Raw genomic sequence first — 17,491 nt, forward strand, 5'->3', positions numbered from 1 at the left:
GTGTTTGGGGATCTGTGTTTAGGAGAGCTGTGTTTAGGAGAGCTGTGTTTAGGGGAGCTGTGTTTAGGGGAGCTGTGTTTAGGAGAGCTGTGTTTAGGGGAGTTGTGTTTAGGAGAGCTGTGTTTAGGGGAGCTGTGTTTAGGGGAGCTGTGTTTAGGGGAGCTGTGTTTTGGAGAACTGTGTTTAGGAGAGCTGTGTTTTGGAGAGCTGTGTTTAGGAGAGCTGTGTTTAGGAGAGCTGTGTTTTGGAGAACTGTGTTTAGGAGAGCTGTGTTTTGGAGAGCTGTGTTTAGGAGAGCTGTGTTTTGGAGAGCTGTATCTAGGGGAGCTGTATTTAGGGGAGCTGTGTTTTGGAGAGCTGTATCTAGGGGAGCTGTATTTAGGGGAGCTGTGTTTTGGAGAGCTGTATCTAGGGGAGCTGTATTTAGGGGAGCTGTGTTTAGGGGAGCTGTGTTTAGGAGAGCTGTGTTTTGGAGAGCTGTGTTTTGGAGAGTTGTGCTTAGCGGAGTATATATATATATATATATATATATATATATACAGATTAATATGGAGAGAAAGGACACAGACAGACAGAACAACCAAACCTAATGTGAAGAGTCAGAAGAGGCATCATCAGCAGTTTATTGATATTTTGCGAGCAGAAAAACCAGACTTAAGATGAGCCACACCACCAGTAGGTGGGAACTAACGAGCAACAACGCGATTGGATAGAAGTGACGGGACGCCGGCTTGTTCTCTGCCACAGAGCCCGCCTCCGGGTCCTCCCATTGGCCCACGTCTCCCTGCACCAGGCGGCTGATTGGCCGGTGGACAGCAGGTCAGGGGTTAGGCACCGGGGGAAATAAACAGGAAAACAACAGAAAAGCAACAGAAAGAGAAAGACAGTGTTAGTGAAGACGAGGATCCCCAGTTAGAGGATCCCCAGTTAGAGGATCCCCAGTTAGAGGATCCCCAGTTAGAGGATCCCCAGTTAGAGGATCCCCAGTTAGACACAGACGCAAGCAGACGGACAAGTATGGAGGACGGACGGACAGAAAGATGGATGCATGGATATAGATAGATGGGTGGATAGATGGATGGATGGATAGACAGATGGATGGATAGGTGAATGAATGGATCGATAGATAGGTGGGTGGAGATGGATGGAGAAAACTAGAGAACTAGATTGTATAGCAGGTTCTGATTGGCCAAATTCATGTATGTGTTTAGGTGTCTGTGCTGTTCCGACAATGCAGAATTCAGAACTATTATGGTATTCAATAACCCACAATACGTCTTCAGACCATGGCCAAAACACTACGTTAGATCTTTATATGCTAGGAGGTTACATGAATGCAGCCTGCTAAAGCTATTCACGCCAGCTGAAGCCGGTCGATTATTAACACATATGCTGCACTTGTGTACATCGCTACAACACAAGCTTATGTTATGTAGATGTGAAGGTAAATATGCTGTGTAAAAGTGAAGGTAAATATGCTGTGTATAAGTGAACGGAAACAGCCAGAGAGAGACAAACAGGAAGCCACAAAGTTTTGTGTCTGTATCTTGATTCAACCCACCCCAGTGAGTGAGAGATGTGACATCTTTAATCCCTTTAAGCCCCAGAGACAAACAAAACACACTAAACTGTCACCTGACTGGTTCTGCTTCTGACAACGTCCAGCTTTCAAGATCTTCTCTAAATAAACACACAAACCAGTTTATCTGAGAACGTCTGTTGTGGCCTAGATCTAAGCATGGATTAACCCTTGTGTTATCTTCGGGTCATTCTGACCCATCAGTCATTGTGACCCACCGTCGTATTGCGACAAATTTACCTCATACAAAAACAAAGTGAAGCATTTTCTTTTAACTGTCGGGCTGTCTCAGACCCCCCACATTGGAATGGTTAAAAGAAAATTATTTGTATTTGTTTTTGTATTGGGTAAAATTGGGTAAACACAACGATGGTTCGTTATGGGTCATGTGACCCGAAGGCAGCACGAGGGTTAAGGGATTTATATCTACAGGTGCGCTGGGAGCTCACTACCTGCTGTGTCACATGATCAGTGGGTTTAGTTCCATCAGAGGAATGTTAATATGGACTGAGGGGTAGTGTTCCAAATTCAATTATCCTAATTTCATCTTGAATTCTCAGTCAACCAATGTACTGTACTGTGAGTGTGACGAACTGGGAGTAAATTGATAGGGATAGCGTTAGATACAGCGATAGCGATAGATACAGCGATAGCGTTAGATACAGCGATAGCGATAGATACAGCGATAGCGTTAGATACAGTACCATATTAGAAAAGATCAATTATAAATACAAATTGCAAACCACTTTTATATTTGTCAGATTTACGTTTCCCTTGTTTTAATAGAGAAGTAGCTAGCTAGTGTTAGCTTGTTGCAGGCCTGAAGGAGCGTTAGGATAACGGCTTGACTGGAAGCTAACGAGGCAAGTAACTGCAGCCTGAGTGAGGGGGTAACTGCAGCCTGAGTGAGGGGGTAACTGCAGCCTGAGTGAGGGGGTAACTGCAGCCTGAGTGAGGGGGTAACTGCAGCCTGAGTGAGGGGGTAACTGCAGCCTGAGTGAGGGGGTAATTTATGCAGAGCCATGGATGCAGAGTGGGATGGGGAAGAACCTAATTTGTTGTCACATATAGTGACTAACCCTAACCCATATAGTACTATACATTCCACCGTTTGGATTACGCAGCAAAGGAAAGGATCAAGACAGCTGGACAACCAACTCCACAGACAATATTATATATTTATATACATCCTTTTTGTTGTTATATGATATATGATAATATCACATTTGCTCCTTATGAAAGATGGGGATAAGCTTTGGGTGCATCACCTTACCTTATTTGTATAGTAAATTTGCATTAGGTTGCTAGTTTGCATTAGGTTGCTAGTTGGATTATTGCTAAATTTGAACATAAGAACATCACATAACTTCAACATAAGTAGAGATAAGTAGCCAACTAGTATAAAATATCATGACGCAGTGGGTCTGTGTTTGATAAATTAAGGATGTAACCTTTATACAGCATTCCTTTCGTGCAGAAAGAGGAGCCCTCCAAATGAACTCTAGGCAAAACTAGGCTGACGTAAACACGCTGACCCTTATTGTTTTAAGCATGCCATAAACTCTGACCGTTATCTTTACGCATGCCATATGGTTAGCCTAGTAGGGGTCAAATCTTCACCCCTGTAAAGTTTTTTGAGGACATGGTGGGTGATGGTAATGCTGGTAGTTTGAGGACATGGTGGGTGATGGTAATGCTGGTAGTTTGAGGACATGGTGGGTGATGGTAATGCTGGTAGTTGAGGACATGGTGGGTGATGGTAATGCTGGTAGTTGAGGACATGGTGGGTGATGGTAATGCTGGTAGTTTGAGGACATGGTGGGTGATGGTAATGCTGGTAGTTTGAGGACATGGTGGGTGATGGTAATGCTGGTAGTTTGAGGACATGGTGGGTGATGGTAATGCTGGTAGTTTGAGGACATGGTGGGTGATGGTAATGCTGGTAGTTTGAGGACATGGTGGGTGATGGTAATGCTGGTAGTTTGAGGACATGGTGGGTGATGGTAATGCTGGTAGTTTGAGGACATGGTGGGTGATGGTAATGCTGGTAGTTGAGGACATGGTGGGTGATGGTAATGCTGGTAGTTTAAGGACATGGTGGGTGATGGTAATGCTGGTAGTTTAAGGACATGGTGGGTGATGGTAATGCTGGTAGTTTAGGTACGTCTCACCTCCTCATGCAGTCGAGAGCTCGTACGAAGTAGTCCTTGTTGAGCTGATGCTCGTCGCGGAGCAGAGAACACTGCTCCAGGGTCACAGACATGGACGTCCGGTCTTTGGCGCTTTTACAGCTGGTGAACCTGATGCCATTCATCCTCCTGCAGATCTGCCCGGGGACACACGACACAGGAACAAACAAGACATGTTATCCTGCTTTTTACTGACACTGTACTGACTTCAAAATGCATGCTCCATTATGTAAAACTAGGAATTTTAATAGAGAATTGAAAGCTATTTTTGAAAAGCTGTATCCAGAAATTCAATATTGCTTGTCTCTGACTAAATATTTGCTCTTCATCTTCTCCTACGACTGTATGTTATGCAGGAGCTCAGTGAGGCGTGAGAAGAGAATCAACACCCAAGTCTGAGGCAACATCAGGTTACACACAGAATCTGGAATTACTAGATAGAAAGTCCCATTGTTATAGAAACAGATTTGGCCCAGATAATATTCAACCTGCATGCGTGTGAGTAAGTATGTGGAAGAGAAGGATGTCATGGCACACCTTAAACTAGAGGAGCTGAGGTTCCGCATTGGAGGCTCTTGTAGGAAGTACCACAGGGTTTGGCAGCCATTTTTAAACTACTTCAATAACTGCTCTCATGGGTTAAAGCCTTACACCCCCCCCCCTCCCCCTACCTGCTTGCTGTCTTGTCTGGTTTTATTATTTAATGTATTTATTTATTTTATTTTGTATATTTTATTAGAGTTGATTTTGTAGATTTGTATGTTAATTTCATCGGTGTGAATTATCACATGATCAGCTTTAATGTAAAATTGTCAGTTATTATTGTGTCATTGTATACATTTATGTGAAATCCAATAAAAAGAATTGAATAATAATAAGTATGTGGAAGAGATGTGTGTGTGTGTGTGAGTGTGTGTGAGCGTGTGTGTGTGTGTGTGTGTGTGAGTGTGTGTGAGCGTGTGTGGGTGTGTGAGTGTGTGTGTGTGAGCGTGTGTGTGTATATATCTCACCGCTCCAGCAAGCCACAGTATTTCCACATTCTTCCTCTTCTTTGTAATTACATTCTGGCCCAAGGTTTCAAGTAATTCTTTCAAGTCGCTCTGTGTTTCAAAATGTGGTAGATCTGGGAAAATAAATTAAAACAACGTCTTAGAAGATTTCAGCAGAATATGTTGTTGTACTTGGTGACAGTATGCTAACAGATATGAGAGCACAGTGGTCAAGGTTTGTGGACCTCAGAGAGGACAGTATGCTAGCAGATGTGGACCTCAGAGAGGACAGTATGCTAGCAGATGTGGACCTCAGAGAGGACAGTATGCTAGCAGATGTGGACCTCAGAGAGAACAGTATGCTAGCAAATGTGGACCTCAGAGAGGACAGTATGCTAGCAGTTGCTTCAGACTCACCTTCTGTGGACACCTTTTCTTTCAGCGATCTGTAATAACCATCTAAGATCTCAAAGTTCCTCTGGTTGATTCTCTCCTGCAAGGAGCTGTCGCCAAACCTGAGGATGGAAGAAAGAGAGACAGAGGTAGAGAGAGGTAGAGAGAGGTAGAGACAGAGGTAGAGAGAGGTAGAGACAGAGGTAGAGAGAGGTAGAGACAGAGGTAGAGAGAGGTAGAGGCAGAGGTAGAGAGAGGTAGAGAGAGGTAGAGACAGATAGAGAGAAAGGTGTTACTGGAAAACGATTAGCTGAGTTGGATGGCTCAAGCACAAGCTTGTTAGCAGAATGACTGAATCCTGTAATGTTAGATGCTTTGTCATCATACATAACTCGATCCACACATGGCTCCACTGTGCAGAAAGCCTGTATGTTTGATGCTATCACCTGACAGCTTCCTGCTGGAGCCAGCTTCCTGCTGGAGCCAGCTTCCTGCTGGAGCCAGCTTCCTGCTGGAGCCAGCTTCCTGCTGGAGCCAGCTTCCTGCTGGAGCCAGCTTCCTGCTGGAGCCAGCTTCCTGCTGGAGCCAGCTTCCTGCTGGAGCCAGCTTCCTGCTGGAGCCAGCTTCCTGCTGGAGCCAGCTTCCTGCTGGAGCCAGCTTCCTAACCCTTCCTTACCCTAACCCTCTGCTCTCACAGGAGAAACACATGCTGGACTCCCATGTAGTGTGTATGTGTGTGTGTGTGTGTGTCTGTCTGTGTGTGTGTGAGTGATTGAGTGTGTGTGTGAGAGAGAGTGTGTGTGTAAGTGTGAGAGTGTGTGTGTGTGAGTGAGTGAGTGTGTTTGTGTGTGTGTGTGTACTAGCACCTCTCAGCGATGGTCTGCTGCTCGTTGATCCCCACGTTGAAGAGGACAGGGTGGACATGCAGGGGCTGGCCCTCCCTCATCTCCCACGGCAACGCCTGAAACGCCCCCTGAGGGAGGGGAACTTCTACAGTGTAGTGGTCTCTGGAGGGGGAAGGGAGGAGGAGGAGAGGAGGGAGAGGGGAGGAATGTAGGGAACATAAATGTAGAGATGGCATAAAAGACGATGGTTAACAGCCAAAAGTGATGAAAGTAATGCTATATTGCTCAACATACAGATTATTTCACAGGTCAGAGAAGCACTTACAGATCCAGAAGTCATGCTCAAGTTAGCATGGCTTCCCTCAGACAGAGATAGCATCTGCAACATGACCCTCCCTGGTTTGTAATGCACGGGAGAACTTAATATACAGTGAGTTCTTTGGGTGTTGCTGTTGGTGCACTTACAGTTGTTGTTCATCTGCTGAACGTACTGTATGCACTGATTGTATGTTGCTTTGGATAAAAGAGTTTGCTGAATTAGAAGAGGGAGAAAGTGTAGCACTGTTCCCATGACAACATTCTGCAGTGTAGCACTGTTCCCATGACAACATTCTGCAGTTGGAAGCATCTATATGATGTTTGTTGTCCTTGGAGCTTTTGATCTCTGTGGTTTGACATTTTATATTTTGCACATTGTGATATTATTTTGCCTGAAACATCTATAACACTCACATCTGGGTGCGTCTGAGCCCGCATGCGTCTGAGCCCGCATGCGTCTGAGCCAGCATGCGTCTGAGCCCGCATGCGTCTGAGCCCGCATGCGTCTGAGCCCGCATGCTCCTTAGAGAACTGATAAAGTGCTTCCTGACATTGAGGCAGCCAGGAAGAGGCTTCATTGTATTTGATGCATTACTCCCCTTATTATTTTAATGAGAGAGATGGTTATCATGGAGAGGACAGGAAATGTGGGAGAGAGAGAGAGAGAGAGAGAGAGAGAGAGAGAGAGAGAGAGAGAGAGAGAGAGAGAGAGAGAGAGAGAGAGAGAGAGAGAGAGAGAGAATGAGAGAGAGAATGACATGCAATAAAGGGCCTGGGCTGGATTGGAAACCAGGCTACTGGGACGAGGCCTCAGCCTGCATGGGGTTACATTTCACCAGTGAGCCGCCGGGGTCCCAGAGGTAATACTGTGGCTCCAGTGGTAATACTGACTGGCACATGGCTCCAGTGGTAATACTGACTGGCACATGGCTCCATCACCTGGCATCAAACTGAGTCCTCTCCCCAGGGTGTGTCCCTGCACTAAGCAGAATCCACACGGTGCTGGTTTAAGCACAGGACAAACTGAACCCTAATGACTAACATAAACAAAGGACAAGTCTTACAAATAAACCTGTGAAATGCCTTCATGAACCACAATCTGCATTCAGGGAAAGTATGCAGTCAAGTCAGTTATTCTAGTATTGTCTAGCTTGTGTCCCTATGAAGAGATGTGTTTGCTGCATTCTGAGTGTTGGAGTCTTACCGCCTCCCACTGATGACCGGCTGCAGGTGGCAGGGTTGGTCTGTCCTGGCCTGGGTGATCTTAAAGGTGACGCGTTGGAGGTCTGAGATGCCCACCTCCATGTCCTCCAGCATGCCCACCTCTTCACCTGCACCACACATCACATCCGTTTGACTTTCACTTTCCAGTCCTGGCATTGTCCTGAACACAGCTGAAATGTGTTGTGAAACAGCTTCCAACATCCTGGCCTCTCCCCAGCATCTACTCCACCTTCCTGCAGCTCTAGACTGAGCAGCAACATCCCCTCAGCTGGTCACTTCCAGATTTGCCATTTTAATTCCATGTACATACTCACCAGCACGCTACACTTTATATTTATAATATTTCTCCCTTTTTAATGCATAACTGCTGTTTCTGTTGCTAATCAGAATCAGAATCGTGTTTAATCACCAAGTAAGTGGTCACAAAAAAGGAATTTACTAATGTGTCCCTGCTGCTCTGTCATTCCTGCCCATTCAGACCATCTGGGGTTCATCTGGGCTCTTCCTGCTGCCAGTGTTTAATACCTCTTTTCATTTGTTATGCCACTACATAGCTGTTGCTTGTCATGTTACTGGAATGTGGTTGTCCAGAACCCTGTTAACCCTATGTGGTGACCTTCAACCCTGTGTGTGTGTTTAACCATAGATATATATAAAGGCTAGATGTCTCGTCCGCGTTGCCGGACAACGGAGTAGAATGTCCGCACATGGCGGCCATCTTGCTACAGTCAACTCGCTCACCCATAACATTGTGTTAATGCTACATGTACTTGTTAAATGACCATAACTTGCTCAATTTTCAACCGATTTTGGTTTGGTTTGTTATCAACGTCAGAGATTATTTACATTTACATTTAGTCATCTTATCCAGAGCGACTTACAGTAAGTACAGTGACATTCCCCCGAGGCAAGTAGGGTGAAGTGCCTTACCCAAGGACACAACGTCAGTTGGCATGACCGGGAATCGAACTGGCAACCTTCGGATTACTAGCCCGATTCCCTCACCGCTCAGCCACCTGACTCCGTAACTTTTTAAATGACCATAACTTGCTAAATTTTCAACCGATTTTGAAACGGTTTGGTTTGTTATCAACGTCAGAGATGTCGTTATGCCACTGCATACTTCTATTCTATTTTTTTTTTAAATAACATAATTATTCATAAGTATGCAGTGGCATAACGACATCTCTGACGTTGATAACAAACCAAACCGTTTCAAAATCGGTTGAAAATTTAGCAAGTTATGGTCATTTAAAAAGTACATGTAGCATCAACACAATGTTATGGGTGAGCGAGTTGACTGTAGCAAGATGACGGACGTTCTAGACTCCGCCGTAAGACATCTAGTCTTTATATATATCTATGTGTTTAACCCTGTGTGGTGACCTAACTTGTGTGTGTGTTTAACCCTGTGTGGTGACCTTTAACCCTGTGTGTGTGTGTGTGTGTGTTTAACCCTGTGTGGTTATCTAACTTGTGTGTGTGTTTAACCCTGTGTGCTGACCTTTATCCCAGTGTGTGTGTGCGTGTGGTACGTACTGTAAGTGCTGAGCAGGCCCTCAAACTGTGCCAGGACGCCCACCAGGTGGAGCTGTCTGAGGAAGGCCTGGTCCTCCACCCCCGCATACAGCCTCATCACGAAGCCACAGGCCAGCGCGGCCAGCTGCACGCACGCCCACACACACGCGCACATACACGCACACACACGTGCACGCACTCACACACACACACACACGCACTCACACACACACACACACAAACACGCACACACAGGGGTGAGATAAGCTGTCCATAGAAACATGAGAATGTAGAAACTACAGGGCTAATCCCTTGTCCTAGCCTTAGCCTACCCTTTCCCATAATCCTGATCTCTCCCTGTTAAACTGGCTCCAGTGTGCACGCTGCCCCTCTGAAAGCGGGGGTTCTGCTGCCTGACTTGAAGCCCTGTTCTGGGGGAGAGCGTGGCTGCGTACCGCCTGGCTGAACACGACGTCTCTCCGCTGTTGCAGCAGCATCCCCTGGGGGGCGCTGCTTACTGCCTCCTGCAGCAGCACGAAGCTCAAGGCCCCCGCAGCTCTGCGGCCCACCTCCCCCACACTGCGCTGCAGCCTGCTCACCAGGGGGAGCAGCTGCTCACACCAGTCCTCTGCTGAGGGGGGGAGGGGAGACAGGGGAGAGAGGGGAGAGAGGGGAGAGAGGGGAGACAGGGGAGAGAGGGGAGAGAGGGGAGAGAGGGGAGAGAGGGGAGACAGGGGAGAGAGGGGAGAGAGGGGAGACAGGGGAGAGAGGGGAGAGAGGGGAGAGAGGGGAGACAGGGGAGAGAGGGGAGAGAGGGGAGAGAGGGGAGAGAGGGGAGAGAGGGGAGAGAGGGGAGAGAGGGAGACAGGGGAGAGAGGGGAGAGAGGGAGACAGGGGAGACAGGGGAGAGAGGGGAGACAGGGGAGAGAGGGGAGACAGGGGAGAGAGGGGAGAGAGGGGAGAGAGGGAGACAGGGGAGACAGGGGAGACAGGGGAGAGAGGGGAGAGAGGGGAGAGAGGGAGACAGGGGAGAGAGGGGAGACAGGGGAGAGAGGGCAGAGAGGGGAGACAGGGGAGAGAGGGCAGAGAGGGAGACAGGGGAGACAGGGGAGAGAGGGGAGAGAGGGGAGAGAGGGAGACAGGGGAGACAGGGGAGACAGGGGAGAGAGGGGAGACAGGGGAGAGAGGGGAGACAGGGGAGACAGGGGAGAGGGGGAGAGAGGGGAGAGAGGGGAGACAGGGGAGACAGGGGAGAGAGGGGAGAGAGGGGAGAGAGGGGAGAGAGGGAGACAGGGGAGAGAGGGGAGAGAGGGAGACAGGGGAGACAGGGGAGAGAGGGGAGACAGGGGAGAGAGGGGAGACAGGGGAGAGAGGGGAGAGAGGGAGACAGGGGAGAGAGGGGAGAGAGGGGAGACAGGGGAGAGAGGGGACAGAGGGGAGAGAGGGGAGAGAGGGAGACAGGGGAGACAGGGGAGACAGGGGAGAGAGGGGAGACAGGGGAGAGAGGGGAGACAGGGGAGAGAGGGAGACAGGGGAGACAGGGGAGAGAAGGGAGACAGGGGAGAGAGGGGAGAGAGGGAGACAGGGGAGACAGGGGAGAGAGGGGAGAGAGGGAGAGAGGGGAGAGAGGGGAGAGGGGGAGAGAGGGGAGACAGGGGAGAGAGGGGAGAGAGGGAGACAGGGGAGAGAGGGGAGAGAGGGAGAGAGGGGAGAGAGGGGAGGGGGGGAGAGAGGGGAGAGAGGGGAGAGGGGGAGAGAGAGGAGAGAGGGGAGACAGGGGAGACAGGGGAGAGAGGGAGACAGGGGAGAGAGGGGAGAGGGGAGAGAGGGGAGAGGGGGAGAGGGGGAGAGAGGGAGACAGGGGAGAGAGGGGGAGACAGGGGAGAGAGGGGAGAGAGGGGAGAGAGGGAGACAGGGGAGACAGGGGAGACAGGGGAGAGAGGGGAGACAGGGGAGAGAGGGGAGAGAGGGAGACAGGGGAGACAGGGGAGACAGGGGAGAGAGGGAGAGAGGGGAGAGAGGGGAGAGGGGGAGAGAGGGGAGACAGGGGAGAGAGGGGAGAGAGGGAGACAGGGGAGAGAGGGGAGAGAGGGAGAGAGGGGAGAGAGGGGAGAGGGGGAGAGAGGGGAGAGAGGGGAGAGGGGGAGAGAGAGGAGAGAGGGGAGACAGGGGAGACAGGGGAGAGAGGGAGACAGGGGAGAGAGGGGAGAGGGGGAGAGAGGGAGACAGGGGAGAGAGGGGGAGACAGGGGAGAGAGGGGAGAGAGGGGAGAGAGGGAGACAGGGGAGAGAGGGGAGACAGGGGAGACAGGGGAGAGAGGGGAGAGAGGGAGAGAGGGGAGAGGGGGAGAGAGGGGAGAGAGGGGAGAGCGGGAGAGAGGGGAGAGAGGGGAGACAGGGGAGACAGGGGAGAGAGGGAGACAGGGGAGAGAGGGGAGAAGGGAGAGAGGGGAGAGAGGGGAGAGGGGGAGACAGGGGAGAGAGGGGAGAGGGGGAGACAGGGGAGAGAGGGGAGAGGGGGAGACAGGGGAGAGAGGGGAGAGGGGGAGAGAGGGGAGAAGGTGAGAGAGGGGAGAGAGGAGAGAAGGGGAGGATAGTTGTGATTCAAAATCACAATGTTGTGATTGTCACAACATTCCCCTGAGAACAGGCAAAGTTGAGCGGGGGGGGGGGGGGGGGTGAAGAGTGTGTGTGTGTGTAAGATGTGTTTGTGAGGTGTGTGTGTAAGGTGTGTGTGTAAGGTGTGTGTGTGAGGTGTGGAGAGGGTTTGCAGGAAAGTTCTATTTAGTGTGCTATTTTGGTCGACAGGGGGCAGTGTTGTCTATGTTACAAGTTTGTGTGTGTGTGTGTGATGATTTGAACACATTTGTGGGGAACTTTAATTATGTTTTCTCCCCTCGCTACTTATGTCAACAGAACGAGTAGGGGAGCAAATCTCCTGAAATACACTCCCTCACTCACTCAGTTCAGTTCAGTTCAAAGGGCTTTATTGGCATGAAAACAACAATTGTTCATATTGCCAAAGCAACGGTAGAATTACAGAAATATTAATCAATGTAAATCATTGCCTTATATATATTGAAATTCTGAAAAATTACAGTAAAATTTAAACAAAATATTAAAACAAAAATTAAAACATGTTATGTTTGCCATATTATAAATTGTCCTCATTGTGGCTTTCTCTAAAGTCATGACAGGCTGATACATACTTTGCTGCTAAAATACAGCAGTTAGGTTTTTCTCCCAATAAATAAACCAGTCTCTCTCTATTTGTTACATTTTCAAATTCCTTGTATATGCTGGTAATTTTGGGGAAGTATTTGGTTCGAATGTCTGTATAGTGGTCACATTCTGTTAGGAAGTGGAGCTCTGTCTCCACTTCTCCCTGTGAGCAGACAGAGCACAGTCTCTCTTCTCTGGGCAGCCATGTCTGCCTGTGACGGCCTGTCTCTATGGCCAGGCTGTGCTCACTGAGTCTGTATTTAGTTAATGTCTTCCTTATTTTTGGTTCAGACACAGTGATCAGGTATTCTGCCATTGTGTACTGTCTTTTTAGATTCAAATAGCATTCTAATTTATTTTGCTTTAGTGTAACTTCTTTCCAATAAACAATGTACTTTTCTTTTTGCTGTTTTGCTATTTGTTTTGGATTAATAAGGTGGCTGCTGTCTTGAGGCTCTGTGGGGTTTGGTGAGCAGAGCTTCTGGACTAGCTGGATGAGAGGACTCTTATCTGGCTTCATCTTTTGGCATAGAAGGGCTTTGTGGTGGAAGGTATTTTCATCACTTTGGCTAAGGTGTAGGTAGAATTTAGTTGCTCTTTTTTGTATTTTGATGATTAAAGGATACACTCCTAATTCAGCTCTGCAGGCATTGTTTGGGGTTTTGCGTTGAACTCTTAATATGTTTTTACAGAATTCTGCGTGCAGGCTTTCTATGGGGTGTTTGTCCCACTTGGCGAATTCTTGGTTAGTAGGTGGGCCCCAGATTTCACAGCCATATATCGCAATGGGTTCTATAATGGATTCAATAATTTTAAGCCAGATTTTGATTGGGATGTCAATTTTAACATTTCTTTTGATGGCGTAAAAAGCCCTTCGTGCCTTGTCTCTCAGGTCATTTGCAGCTTTTTGGAAGTGGCCTGTGGTGCTGATGTTTAGACCAAGGTAAGTATAATTTTTGGTGTATTCTAATTGGTTGGTTCCCAGGAGGAATCGATATTTGGGATCCTGATTTCTGGTTCTTTTTTGGAAAACAAGAATTTTAGTCTTTTTTAGATTGACTGTTAGGGCCCAATTTTGACAGAATCTGTGCAGCAGGTCTAGATGTTGCTGTAGTCCCTCCTTGGTTGGGGACAGAAGCACAAGGTCGTCTGCAAAGAGGAGGCATTTGACCTCTGTGTCCAGGAGAGGCATTCCAGGTGCTGCAGACTGTTCTAGTTCCCTCGCCAGACCATTTATGTAGATATTAAAGAGGGTGGGACTCAGACTGCATCCCTGTCTTACTCCTCGACCTTGGACAAAGAAGTCTGTATGCCTTTGTCCAATTTTGACTGCACACTTGGTATTTGTGTACATTGATTTTATGAGGTCATATGTTTTCCCCCCGACTCCGCTCTCTATCAGTTTATATAAAAGGCCTTCATGCCAGATTGAGTCAAATGCTTTTTGGAAATCAACAAAGCAAGAGAAGATTTTATTCTTGTTTTGGTTAATTTGTTGGTCGACAATTGATTGTAGAGTGAATATATGATCCGATGTACGGAAATTTGGTAGAAAGCCAATTTGACATTTGCTCAGTATATTGTTTTCGCTGAGAAAGTGCAGGAGTCTGTTATTAATAATGCTACAGAGGATTTTACCCAGTCTGCTGTTGACACATATCCCACGGTAATTATTGGGATCGAATTTGTCTCCATTTTTAAATATTGGGGTGATCAGACCTTGGTTCCAGACTTTAGGGAATACACCAGAACTGAGGATGGTGTTAAAAAGTTTTAGTATGGCCAATTTAAATTTGTCATCCGTAAATTTGATCATTTCGTTTAGTATACCATCAACACCGCAGGCTTTATTGGGTTTTAGGTTTTGTATTTTATCTTGTAGTTCGTTCAATGTTATTGAAAAGTCAAGAGGGTTCTGGTAATTCTTAATTGCAGATTCAAGTAATTGGAGCTTATCGTGTATGTGTTTTTGTTCTGGGTTCTTATCTATGTACATGAAAAGCTTGGAGAAGTGGTTAATCCATATATCCCCATTTTGAATTGTTAATTCTTCATGTTGTTGTTTATATAGTCTGTTCCAGTTTTCCCAAAAAACATTTGATTGAATAGATTCTTCAATTACATTGAGCTGTTCTGTGATACATTGTTCCTTCTTTTTCCTTAGTATGTTTTTATACTCTTTAAGTGTTATGCCATAGTGATGGCGTAGTGCCTGGTTATCTGGGTCTCTGTGTTTCTGGTTAGATACATTTCTCAGTATCTTCCTCATGCTTTTACATTCTTCGTCAAACCATTTTTCTTTATAATTATTGGCCTTTTTGGGGTTTTGTTTGAGGTTTTAAGATTAGATAGAGAGGCAGATATATCAAATATGTTGTTTATGTTCTCTATTGCTACATTGACACCTTCACTATTACAGGGGAATGTTTTGTTTAAGAAATTATCCAATAGAGATTGTACTTGTGGCTGGTGGATAGCATCCTGATAGGTTTCTTGGCTATCTTTCCGCCATCGGTAACGATTACTAATGCTATGTAGATTGCTTGTTTTAGATGATTCTTGATTAATTAATTCTTTGTTCATATACAGTGTGATTTTGCTGTGGTCTGATAGGGGGGTGGATGGGCTTACTGTGAATGCTCTGAGAGACTCTGGGCTGAGGTCTGTGATACAGTAGTCCACAGTACTACTGCCAATAGATGAGCTGAAGGTGTACCTTCCGTAAGAGTCCCCTCTTAGCCTACCATTGACTATATAGAGACCAAGGGTGCGACACAGTTGTAGTAGTTGAGACCCGTTTCTGTTAGTTATTTTGTCGTAGTTGAGTCTCACTGGGCACCTAGGGAAGCTGAGGCTGTCTCCACCAGGTAGATGCTTATCCCCTTGGTTGCAAAGGATGTCTGGTTGTTCTCCAGTTCTGGAGTTTAGGTCACCACAAAGCATTACATTTCCCTGGCTTTGGAAGTTGCTTATCTCTTCTTCTAATATGGAGAAGCTCTCTTCTTTAAAATAGGGGGATTCTACTGGGGGTATATAGATGGCACATAAGAAGACATTTCTCTCATTTGAGAGTATTTTGCAATCTATTTCAATCCAAATGTGAAATGTTCCTTTTTTGATCAATTTAATGCCATGACTTAGGTCTGACTTATACCAAATGAGTATACCTCCTGAGTCCCTTCCCTGTCTAACTCTTGGTAATTTAGTGGATGGGATTATTAGTTCTTTATAACCTAGGGGGCAACCAGTAGGTTCATCGCCTCTACTCCAAGTTTCCTGTAGGATAATTATGTCTATGTTTTTTACTTCTTTACTAAAATCTGGGTTTCTGCTCTTAAGGCCAAAAGTAGAGGACCTCAGTCCTTGTATATTCCAGCATGATATAGTAAAAGCTTTGTAATTCATAAAGTATTTCTAATATTTTGTTGTTATTATGCTATAAGATGCTGGCAGAGCATGCTGAGCATCTGTTGAATGTTCCTCATCTCGCAGGATGATGGGGCTTGGTGTGTTGCTCTACTCACAGCTTGAGCGTAGCTATGGCGGCCAGGATTGGGCTCTTGTTGTTCTGTGGATGGGTTGTAGAGGGTGCACTGGGGAGGATCAGGTAGGTTCAGGGGGGGAGGATATTGGGGCTGACCAGGGTTGGTTTGGGTAGAATGGATCGGGAGGTGGGGACTCTGTGACGGTAGGTATTCTGGTCCTGATGGAGTCTGTCTGTCTGTCTGGTGGTGCTGTAGTCTTGTGGGGGGGTTTCTGGCCGTAGGTCCTCTGTGTGCAGCTCCTCTGGTTGTAGCTCCAGGAAGACTTCTCCTTGCTCTGGTTGTAGCTCCAGGAAGACTTCTCCTTGCTCTGGTTGGGCTGTGTGACCTTATGCTTCTCCTATGGGAGTTGTTGGGGTTTCGATTGAGCGCTACATCTTTGAGTGTCTTGGCGAAGGTAGGGATGACTGATTTGTAAAGGTGTACTTGGTCATACAGACAGTCAAGATCAAGTGTGGGGTGGTGGGCCAGTTGGACGTTAGGCTTGAGTGCACAGTCTCTGGATATGCTGGCATTAATCCTCTGGATGGTGGCAGGGTGGAAGTCTTTTCTTGGTAGCAGCGTAGAGATCACTACTCTTGAGTTAGGGAAAGTGTGTGTGGCTTTCTCTATCACACCTTTAAGTGCAGTGGCCACTTTATCTTGCAGTATTCTTAAGTCGTTAGTACCCGTATGAATAATTATGTGACTGGGGGATCCTATCTTTTCTTCATTCAGCAGGTGAAGGGCACCCTGGATGTTTGGACACCAGAGTTTTGTAACTTTGTGTTTTGGGAAGAGCTTTTTTTCTTCTATGTACTTCCCATTCGAGTCGATTAGGAGCACTATTTCTGGAATGTGTGTGTTCTCTGTAGGTGGTGTGGCCTCGGTATGGTTGTTGTGTTCTATGCAAGAGGCGGAGTTCAGTTGGTCCAGATTGATTTGTCCCATATTGTCGAGGTTATTGTCAAGGTCAGAGGTGGGTTGGTTTGTTCTTGGCTCTTTTTCTTGCCTCAGCTCTCTTATCTCTTCTCTCATTGCCGTCAGCTGGGCCTGATAGCTCAACCTTTCTTCCTGTAGTTCTTTCATTTCTATCCTTAGTGCAGACACTTCTCTCTTGAGGTCGTCCCTTCTTTCCTCTGCTTCTGGTGATTGCTTACAGGCACTTTTCTCTGTTTTTCAGTGTTTTTTGTCTGTGATGTTTGTAGTGTGTTGATGAGTTCTCTCATTTCAACAAGTTCAATTTCTAGTCCCGTGAATCTCTCTCTCATGTCCATTAAAGAGGCGCAGAGTTTAGACATCCTCTCGTCACTGGCGTCGACTTCCACGGGAGTCTGTGTGGTCTCTATAAGGCCTTCAGGAGGGGGGGCATCGTCTGCACAGTCTGCCCAGCCAGGATGAGGGGGATGTTCTCAGTCTTCTCCTGTTGTGCCTTCTCTTTAATATTTAAAAAGTCTTGTTGGAATTGTTTGATGTCTTTTCCTTGCACTATTATTGTTCCAGTTTTGTACAGGTTAATGTGGGCTATGTCTTTCTCTGGTTCTTCTTCATGTCTTATTCTTAGTTTCCAGCCATTGCAAATCCCTTCTTTTTTTGTTGAGGGGTAGTGCGCTTTAATAGCACTGTGCCAGGCGAGGGGCTGGTCACTGTAGAAGATTAGGTTGCTGACATCTCCAATTTTGTAGGAGTCGGCA

At 46.9% G+C, this 17,491-nt stretch overlaps 1 protein-coding gene across 1 annotated transcript; it reads right to left on the reverse strand.

The window, feature by feature from the left end:
- Positions 1-498: 498 nt before the first annotated feature.
- Positions 499-13,053, reverse strand: inpp4b (inositol polyphosphate-4-phosphatase type II B). The gene is made up of 9 exons (XM_062478269.1): positions 13,008-13,053; positions 9,511-9,686; positions 9,077-9,200; positions 7,518-7,644; positions 6,017-6,157; positions 5,175-5,272; positions 4,779-4,891; positions 3,751-3,905; positions 499-797 (listed from the first exon to the last, which is right to left on the reverse strand). Exons 1-9 carry the CDS (start codon positions 13,051-13,053, stop codon positions 623-625), a joined length of 1,155 nt encoding a protein of 384 aa, XP_062334253.1. The 3' UTR covers positions 499-622.
- Positions 13,054-17,491: the final 4,438 nt, after the last annotated feature.

Source organism: Osmerus eperlanus, chromosome 14 (genome assembly GCF_963692335.1).
Source record: "Osmerus eperlanus chromosome 14, fOsmEpe2.1, whole genome shotgun sequence".
Taxonomy (NCBI): Eukaryota; Metazoa; Chordata; class Actinopteri; order Osmeriformes; family Osmeridae; genus Osmerus; species Osmerus eperlanus.

Excerpts from the sequence above, each read along its gene's own strand:
- inpp4b (XM_062478269.1), bottom strand. The coding sequence starts at position 13,053 with ATGGCTGTGAAATCTGGGGCCCACCTACTAACCAAGAATTCGCCAA. Across the intron at positions 6,158-7,517 it reads CCGGTCATCAGTGGGAGGCG|AGACCACTACACTGTAGAAG; the intron begins GTAAGACTCCAA and ends TTCCCCCTCCAG. Across the intron at positions 798-3,750 it reads GCTCTCGACTGCATGAGGAG|CCGCCTGGTGCAGGGAGACG; the intron begins GTGAGACGTACC and ends CCGGCCAATCAG.